The sequence below is a fragment of the Orycteropus afer genome, unplaced genomic scaffold (assembly GCF_000298275.1).
Source record: "Orycteropus afer afer isolate SDZICR_OR568_19922 unplaced genomic scaffold, OryAfe1.0 scaffold00010, whole genome shotgun sequence".
NCBI classification, from domain to species: domain Eukaryota; kingdom Metazoa; phylum Chordata; class Mammalia; order Tubulidentata; family Orycteropodidae; genus Orycteropus; species Orycteropus afer.
The window spans coordinates 13,080,976-13,090,394 of NW_006921597.1; the positions used below are offsets into that span (position 1 = coordinate 13,080,976).

At 39.4% G+C, this 9,419-nt stretch overlaps 1 protein-coding gene across 1 annotated transcript in view; it reads left to right on the forward strand.

The window, feature by feature from the left end:
* Nucleotides 1-2,206: 2,206 nt before the first annotated feature.
* PTPN22 (protein tyrosine phosphatase non-receptor type 22) overlaps nucleotides 2,207-9,419 on the forward strand; it is a 134,540-nt gene continuing 127,327 nt past the window's right edge. Inside the window, exon 1 of the mRNA XM_007949037.2 lies at nucleotides 2,207-2,293. Within this exon, the coding sequence (XP_007947228.1) occupies nucleotides 2,207-2,293 (87 nt within the window). The remainder of the gene's footprint in view (nucleotides 2,294-9,419) is intronic.

The following is a 9,419-nucleotide window of genomic DNA, read 5'->3' on the forward strand; positions in this document are numbered from 1 at the left end:
AGCATAGTGCCTAAGGCACTTGACTGCTAACCAGAAGGCTGGTGGTTCAAACCCACCAGCCACTCCTCAGAAGGAATGTTGGGCAATCTACTTCCGTAGTGATACTGCCTCGGAAATCCAAGGAGGTATCACTATGAGTCAGATCCGACTCAATGGCAAATAACAACATAATAAAAGAAAAAGTTTCAAATCCTCCTTAATCATAGCACACACACACAATTGATTCTTTTTTGCATCTGTTAGTATCCCTTTGTGTATATAGTTTTACATGGGTATAGCTGTTGAGAACTTGAAATTCTGTACTTTTTAAAAATGTAAACCTTTCCTTTATTTTACATGGATTAAAATAATCACATCAAACATTGCATTGCTTAGAGCAGCAAGAATCTCTCCTTTATGGCTAAAACAAACCAAAACAAACTCACCACCATCAAGTAGATTCCAACTCGTAGTGACCCCTATTGGGTTTCCAAGGTGGTAAATCTTTACAGGAGATTGCCCCGTCTTCCTTCCATGGAGCAGCTAGTGGGTTTGAACCACCACCAACCTTCTGGTTAGCAGTCAAAAGCCTTAGGCACTGCACCACCAAACTCCTCCTAAACCAAAACCAAGCTCACTTCTGTCAAGTCGGATCTAACTCATAGTCGACCCCTTCTTGGGTTTCCAAGGCAGTATCACTACAGAAGTAGATTGTCCAACCTTCCTTCTGAGGAGTGGCTGGTGGGTTTGAACCACCAGCCTTCTGGTTAGCAGTCAAGTGCTTTAGCCACTATGCTACCAGAGCTCCTACCAGAGCTCCTAGGGCTCAATAAAATGTAAGCGGCCAAATAGTGTCCAGAATCATGATTTTCTAAAGGGAGTTTGAATAATGTTGCAAAACAGAAAGGATTGCTAATATCATAAATAAGCAAGTCTTAACCATACATTTCCCAGTTTTCTTTAGGATTATTTACAACTAATGTTGCTAACATATATTTTATTAAACTTCTACCCTTAAACAGATGATATGCTGATTTCTGGGTGCTCTTGCACGGATTTAGACACTCCTGGATAGATTTGTACCCACTGAGGAAAGCACTTAGATGTAGAAGCCTTTTCTGGAACAGCTTTCCTGTCAGATAGGGCTGGACTGCCACATGCACAACATGGCTTCCTGAAACAAAGGGCTCTTCCAAGACATTGGCTACAGACTAGAAATGCCTTCTCTAGAAACAGGCTTTCCACCCTGAAAGATATACAGCTGCCAGCAAGGTGGTTGTTTTTACTTTCTTTCTGTTCCTTCATAGTTTACCAACCTTACAAATAGGAGATAGTACACCAATTGCCTGGTCAGGTGCTCCTGTTGGGGGCCATTGTGCTCTGTGTGCGTATCCTATGTGGACCAATATTCTCAGTTTTCACATCCAAGTGAATCTCAAAAGGCTACCTACGAGGAGGTAGAGGAAGTCCTGAAATCACACTTCCCTTAATGGAGATCAGCACTTCTCCCATCCTGGGAGATGCACAGACTGTCATAAGCAGCTGACTTTGCTTCATCCCAAACAGAGTGAGGTCTGTATAACATTATATATATAAACTCTGAGTTAAAATGCCTTCTCTGATGAATAGAAGTTTGCCACTGATCACACTGGCAAGAAACCTTTAGGAAAAGAGTCCTCCCAAAAGTTGAGCAATGCCAAACTGTATATGTCTCCCTTTCTGGACCTAACTGAACTTTGCAGACTTCATTTGGAATATGAGGAAACAGAAGGTGTCAACAGGGCCTTTGTGCTCACTGTTGAAATAGGGAAGAGGCAGAATCCATCCCTGAGACCTGTAATTATGCCTTATCTCTGGGAAGGAAAAAGAAAAGTGAAGCAAAAAGAAACATAGAATGGAATAGTCTCAGAGCTAAGCAAACCACACCTTATATCTGGTTAGCCTCTTGTTTATTAAAAACTTGAATTGTAACCAGGTTTCTTGAAATCTGGCTGTTGAAAATGAAGGCGCTAGGGCCCTGCAGTGTGATGGTGGCTTTGTTGTGTGACCACAGAGGCTGGTTACGCATTAATTTCCTCTAGGGCTTGCGATGAAGTCAGTAAACCACAGCCTTCAGTATGCTCTGCTCAGGCAGCGGCAGTGGCTTCTCAGTGGTGTCTCAGCCATGACACATATTTGACATGCCCTCCCGCAACCTAGTCATAGATAGTCTGTCTTGTTCTGCAGCATGGACCAAAGAGAAATACTGCAGAAGTTCCTGCATGAGGCCCAAGATAAGAAAATTAAGAAAGAGGAGTTTGCCAATGAATTTCTGGTGAGTTCTGTGTGTAAAACTTTCAGGATATTTACATAGTCAATTTAACTGACTCTGATGGTGCAACTCTCCTAGAACAAATTATCTTGGGATAAAATGAATATCAGATCTTGGAGGGGAAGGAAGATAACTTAAAAGTTTGACTTTCCCTGAGTAATTTGTATGTATATTAGGTATTCTCTCCAAAATATTGACTTTGATATTTTGTTTGCCGTTTCTTGGAAATTAAGTAGGAATCCTACAGAAGATATACACAATTCCAGTTGTGTAAATACTGATATTAATTGAACATCCAGAGTTCCCACTGGTATTCAAGCTGTGGTTAATACTTCAAATTGCTCATTTTATTTTATATTAAGAGGAAAGAGACCAAGACTAACTTTTCATGGCTCAATGAACATTTTTAACCTCCTCTTGGGATTCCATTTGGATGGTCGATTTTTTTAAAAGCAAAAAAGTTACCTGCTGCCACATTTCTTTTCTTTTTGATGAAGAACAGATATTAGAACTTGTGTTTTACAATAACAGGGATTCCTTAACCTTCTGCTTGGAGATATTAAAGAGCAAGATGGAGAGTAAGAACAAGTGAAGGGAATGGAGAAAAACATTGAGTATAAGGCAGCCTAGGGTCAACTGGATTTGATTATCCAGAGGAACACTGCATCACCTCTCAGGGAACTGTAGTTATTGATGCAGTGATTACCTGGACAGGCCAAATTGATTACATAGGGTATCTGAGGTACCTATCATGTATTCCAGCTGGTGTTTCAGAGCTGTAATAACTTCAGAGCTTAGCTCTTCAGCTGTGGAGAAGTGGAAAAAGTGAACTGAACTACAAAACCTGAATGTAAATTGTGATTCTGTCGCCAACTAAATTCTAGACTATTTGACTTATAAAATGGGGGCGATAATTTATGCCTTCCCTATTCTCACAAGATTGTTGTGATGATTCAAATCAATAATAATTAAATGTGGTAATTTGTTTAGTAATATTTATAGAGTAGCTACTACATACCCAGCACAGTGCACTAACGATACAGCAGTCTACACAACAAACAACAGTCTTTGCCTCCATGGAACTACCACTCTGTTACATGATAGTAATATGAAAACACTCTATAAAGTCTTGAGTAATTAACTATAATGAGAAAGTGATTAAATATTATGGTAGAAATCAGTAAAACTCAGATAATATCATAGTATCATGAAAAAAGTGCTTTCCACTAGCCAAGCAGTCAGTACCTCTCTGAGTTGAGTTACCAGGGCGGGAGGTAAGGGGGATATTCTAGCCTTTGTGTCTCTTTAGATATGTGTCTGCCCTGGGCATATAACTCCTGAGTCAAATTCACCCATAGCATAGAAGTGAAAAGAAAGGCAGCCTCTGTTTTATTTATTTATTTTTAACAATGTAACCTATATCCCTAATATTTTACCCTTTCTTAGATCATTATAATCTCTCACCCAAATTACAACAGCTACCTCCTAATTGGATACTCTGCCTTTAGCTTTGCCTCACTTCAATCAATTTTCCATTCAACACTCAAATGATCTTTTAATAATACATATCTGGTCGTTTTTTCCCTGATTAAAAACCTTCTATAATTTATCTTTCATTTTTTTCTGTTTTTAATTATGAAATACAGTAACACATTCAGAAAAGCATATAAAACAAGAACAGTATATTGACTAATTATAAAGTAAACCTCAGTGCAACTACTACCCAAGTCAAGAAATAGAACATTACTAGACCCTAGAAGACCTCTATATACCCCTTTCCCATCAGGTCTCCAACCCCCATCCTGCCCTAACTGAGGGGTAATCACTATCCTGACTTTTATATTAATAATTTCCTTGCATTTCTAGCTCCTGATTTTAAGGCCCTTGTTTTTGGGTGGTGATAAAGTGGAACCTCACTGTTCATTGACTCATGTCCTCCAGTGGAAAAACAGAGTCTTGCTCTCAGCCCCACCTAAACGTTCATCAGAGATACCAGAGGGTGTGGTAGTAGGGGAGTGGAGAGCTTTGAATGTGGCCAGGTTGTCAGGATTTGAGCAAGGTGAATATTGCCACTAAATTGAAAGGTTTTCCAGCTGGTCACATCCCACTTTAAACCCTTAGTATACAGTCATGTGTTGCTTAACATCCATGATACGTTCTGTGAAATAGGACATTATGTGATTTGGATGTTGTGTAAACACCGTATTATATACAGGCAGTCCCCATGTTACAAACAAGTTCCATTCCTAAATCTCTCAAGTCCAATTTGTATGTAAGTTGGAAAAGTTAGGTACAGTATGTATCTAATGTCAGTCAAATGTCTGACTTAGTATATAGTATATATTGTACCTTTCTATGCCACTCCTCGGAAGGAAGGTGGGCAATCCTACTTCCATAGTGTTACTGCCTCGGAAACCCAAGGAGGGGTCGCCATGAGTTGGGGCCAACTCGATGGCAAATAACAACAACAACAACATGTATAAAAACATTAAAGAAACACTTCAAGATATACTAAAACATCTTTAACATAGTAATACAGTAATACTAATGTTTTGATGTGCATCGCAAAATAACACCCATTTGTTGTTACAAACCATTGTGTGTACCTTGAATTTGAAAAAAATTTTAATATAATAGGCTTTACAAGGGGTGGTATCATAGATATATAAGCAGTCAGACATTGCCTGAACAGACATTATAGGGCACATAACTGTATTCTCCAAAGATTTGATGCTTCTGGGATTTGTAGACCGAATCTGCTAGCCTGGATGATGGCACCCTTGTGCAAATTACCAAATGACTCCTCTGCTTCCAAATGGAGACTCTGTGACTTCCTCCACTCCCTGACACGAGGTCCATGGCTTATGTTTCAGTTCTCATTCCACCTACTCCTTGGTCAGAGCACAGTATTCATAACTAGATCTAGTAACCTTGTGTGACAGTTGAAGCCAACACCATGCTTAGGTCTTCTTCTTGTGCCAGGATCAATTTACTTTCTCTAGATGAAGAGCCCATTGAACACCTCTGTAAGGTTTTCATGTATTCACTCTAATATGGGGATACAGTGCAATGGTCCCTGTCTGTGGAGTGTATCTTCTAATTGGAGAGGCAACATTATACAACAAATTACTCTATTATTTAATTACAATTGTGATAGTCTTGATAGGGTGTCAAAGCAGCATCACATTCATTATCTTATTAGTCATAAAAACCTTATGAGGTAGCTACAATTATTCCTCTGACTTACAGATGAGAAAACTGAGGCCCTGAGAGTAATTAGCCCAAACTTATTCAGCTGTTAAGCTATAGAGATGGACTTTAACCCAGATTTGTATTATTTAGAGCCTGTGAAATTAATCCTTCTGTAACAGTGACTTGCTTCAGCCAATAACAACACTGAGTCTCCCAAAACCTGAGGGTAAATCCCCAGTTAGTATCGTCAGTTTTTATATCGCAGAAACGGTAGTATATAACCACACTATTGAAGATTTCTTAAAGGTACTTTTTAAAAAGCCTTTATGGCAGTTATTCTTAAAGTTATATTATTACAAGGTTAAAAAATAAATTAATTTACCATAGTGCCACCATTCCAAAAAGCAAGTTTTATTTTGTGGATCTCTAGTTCTTGTCCATTTATATAATGCTTTTTGTATTATTGTAAATAGAGCATTTTTACAATTTTGTGTTCTCACATTTTTGCTTAGTGTAGTAGTTAAGGTTGTGTGTCAGCATGGCTGGGCTGTGTGTTTGAGTGGTTGGGCAGCTGGATGTCATAATGAGATTGTAATCACCTCCATGGTGAAATCTGCTGTGAGCAGCTAAGTGGTTGCCTACAAGGTGGGGCCTCCTTCCCGTAACAAATGAGAATCTCTGAAGAAGGTCTAGCTTTTTGGTACATTGGGATCCTGCCTTTGGTTGGTCTTCATCTCCAGTTCCTGGACTTGATCCGGTGGATTGCTGTGTTGGTTGTTGATCTTGGGATTGTGCCATTCTACTTGCCAACCTTGGGTTCATCAGCCTCAGCAGCCAGCAGCTGCATGAGTTACAAGAAGCCTCCAGCTCCAGTGGGCCTGAAAGAAAAGGCAGAGCTGAAGCCCATGATCAGGGGGCCTTCATCCAGCCCCTAGAGCTTAGGCTTCTAGCTTCCTAAACTATAAGAGAATAAATTCCTGTTTGGTAAAGCCATCCATTTGTGATATTTCTGTTATAGCAGCATTAGTTGTTGTTGTTGTTGTTTGCCGTCGAGTCGGCCCCGACTCATAGCGACCCCTCCTTGGGTTTCTGAGGCAGTATCACTACGGAAGTAGGATTGCCCAACCTTCCTTCTGAGGAGTGGCTGGTGGGTTTGAACCGCCAGCCTTCTGGTGAGCAGTCAAGTGCCTTAGGCACTATGCTACCAGAGCTCCTAGCAGCATTAGAGGACTTAGTATTATGCCAAAATTATTTATCATCTTGATTAAAAATATTTATAATGTTTAATGACTAAGGAGTCCTGATGGTGCAACAGTTAAGCACTCAGCTATTACACAAAAGGTTGACAGCTTGAACCCTCAAGTGGCTCAGTGGAAGAAAGACCTGGAAATCTGCTCCTATAATGATTTCAGCCTTGAAAACCCTGTGGGGCAATTCTACTCTGTCATATGGGGTCACTATAAATCAAAATCATCTTGACAGCACCTAGCAACAACATGCAACATGGCATAATGAAATAATAATAATATTAACCAATACTTCTGTTCCAAGCATTTTATATATCAACTCATTTAATCCATTGAGGAAGCTACTGCTATTATTTCAATTTTATAGATTAGGAAACTGAGGCACAGAGAGATTAATTGACTTGCTCAGGATCTGTGACACAGCTAGTAAGCAGTATAACTGAGTTTGAATTCAGGTAGCCTTTTTTTTTTTTACCATCTTTACTGGTAATGACTTTGGAGTCACATAAATATGGGATTCTGCCTGTGACTTTGAACATGTTGTTGTTGTTGTGTGCCATCGAGTCGGACCTGACTCATAGCAACCCCTCCTTGGGTTTCCAAAGCAGTATCGCTGTGGAAGTGGCTTGTCCAACCTTCCTCCCAAGGAGTGGCTGGTGGGTTTGAACCGCCAGACTTCTGGTTAGCAGTCAAGTGCCTTAGGTACTATGCTACCAGAGCTCCTGACTTTGAACATAGTCATTAAAAAGTAGGAACAAGTAACATTCATTTTGCACAATTTCTGTAAAGATAATGGAATAAGTAAATACAAGGCCTGACACATATCAGCACCCAAATAATTTAATTATCTCTGTACTGTTGGACATTTAGGCTGTTTCTAATTTTTCATGATTATTGATAATACTGCAATGAATGTTCATATGGTTTTTCACTTCTTTTGGATCCAAATGTAATCCCCTAAAATATTATTTATTGGGTCAAAGAGTATTAGCATCTAAATGATTAAGTATTGCCAAATTTATTCCCAAAAGAGTTTTTCTAATTTTCAGTATCTGAGTTTATTACTCTTTACCACCTTGGTAGACTTAATTTAACAACAATAAAAGACAGCCATAGGTACAATTTACTGACTCCTTATCATGTGCTAGACAATCTGCTAAGTGCTTTACCATACATGATCTCAGTTGATCTCTACAACACCCCCAAGAGGAAAGTATTATCTTCATTTTACCCACGAAATGGCAAAACTGAGGTTTGAAACCCTGGGTGTATGTTTCCAACTTCTATATTTATGCTGCATCAGGCAAAATCACTTTGTAAAACATTAACTGGTATAAAATAGTACTTTGTTAAGTTAATCTGCTTTCTGAGCCTGAAAATTTTCCATGGTTGTTTTTAAACTCCATTTTTTTTCATAGTTTACATTTTCTGTTCATCTGCTTTCCACAGGCACAATAGCTCACTCTTAGAACTGTGCTGCAGGCTCTGTCCAAAAGTGCTTCATGAACAGAACCTCATTTACTTCCTAAAGAACATCTTAAATCGGCTAAAATAAGTCCTGCATAGTCCAGCCCTCAGGTGTCTCTCCAGAGTCTCACAGCATGTTCAGTTCTTCCTTGTCGTGCTTCCTCTGCCACAGGCCTCTGCACATATGGTGTCATTTCTGCCTTGAACATTCCTTACTCTCCTTTACCAGTTGTTGTTGTTAGGTGTTGCCCAGTACAACAGAACCAAACACTGCCCGGTCCTGTGCCATCCCCACAATTGTTGCCATGCTTGAGCCCATTGTTGCAGCCACTGTGTCAATCCATCTCATCCAGGGTATTTGCCTTTTTCGGGAACCCTCCACTTTACATAGCACGATATCTTTCTCCAGCTGGTCCCTTCTAACAACATGACCAATGTATGAGAGATGAAGTCTGGCCATTTTTTGTTTCTGAAAAATACTCTGGCTGTACTTCCTCCAAGAAAGATTTGTTCGTTCTTCTAGCAGCACATGGTACCTTCAATATGCTTTGCCAACATCATAATTCAATTCCTTCACCAAAGTAACACTAATTCTTCAGATGTCAATGAGGTTTTCACCTCCCTAGAGAAGACTTCCTTGACCTAACCAAATAGATCAAATCTCCTGTTATAAGTTCTCATTAAGCATCGTCTGTCATTTTTTTTTTATTTCCAGTTTTACATTTGTATAATTATTTGATTAATGTCTATTACTCAACATATTGAAGCTCCACAAATACAAGGCTCATATTTAGTTCTGTTTATCCTGGTGTCCTTGGCGTTTAGCATGGAGTAAACTACTCAGGCACAGAGAGGTTAAGTGACTTACCTAATAAGGTCATACAGCTCATAAGGGTGGCACTTGGATTTGAAATAAAGCTATTTAACTTTCAAAACTGTGATCTTATTACCATCCTCTATTACCTCCAATTTATCCATTAGCTTTAATTGTTTTTTTTTGTTTTTTGTTTTTTGTTTTTTAATTTTAAGTAGTGTAAAATATAACTAGGAGCTCTGGTAGCGTAGTGCCTAAGGCACTTGACTGCTAACCAGAAGGCTGGCGGTTCAAACCCACCAGCCACTCCTCAGAAGGAAGGTTAGGCAATCTACTTTTGTAGTGATACCACCTCAGAAACCCAAGGAAGGGTTGCTATGAGTTGGGTCTGACTCGATGGCACATAACA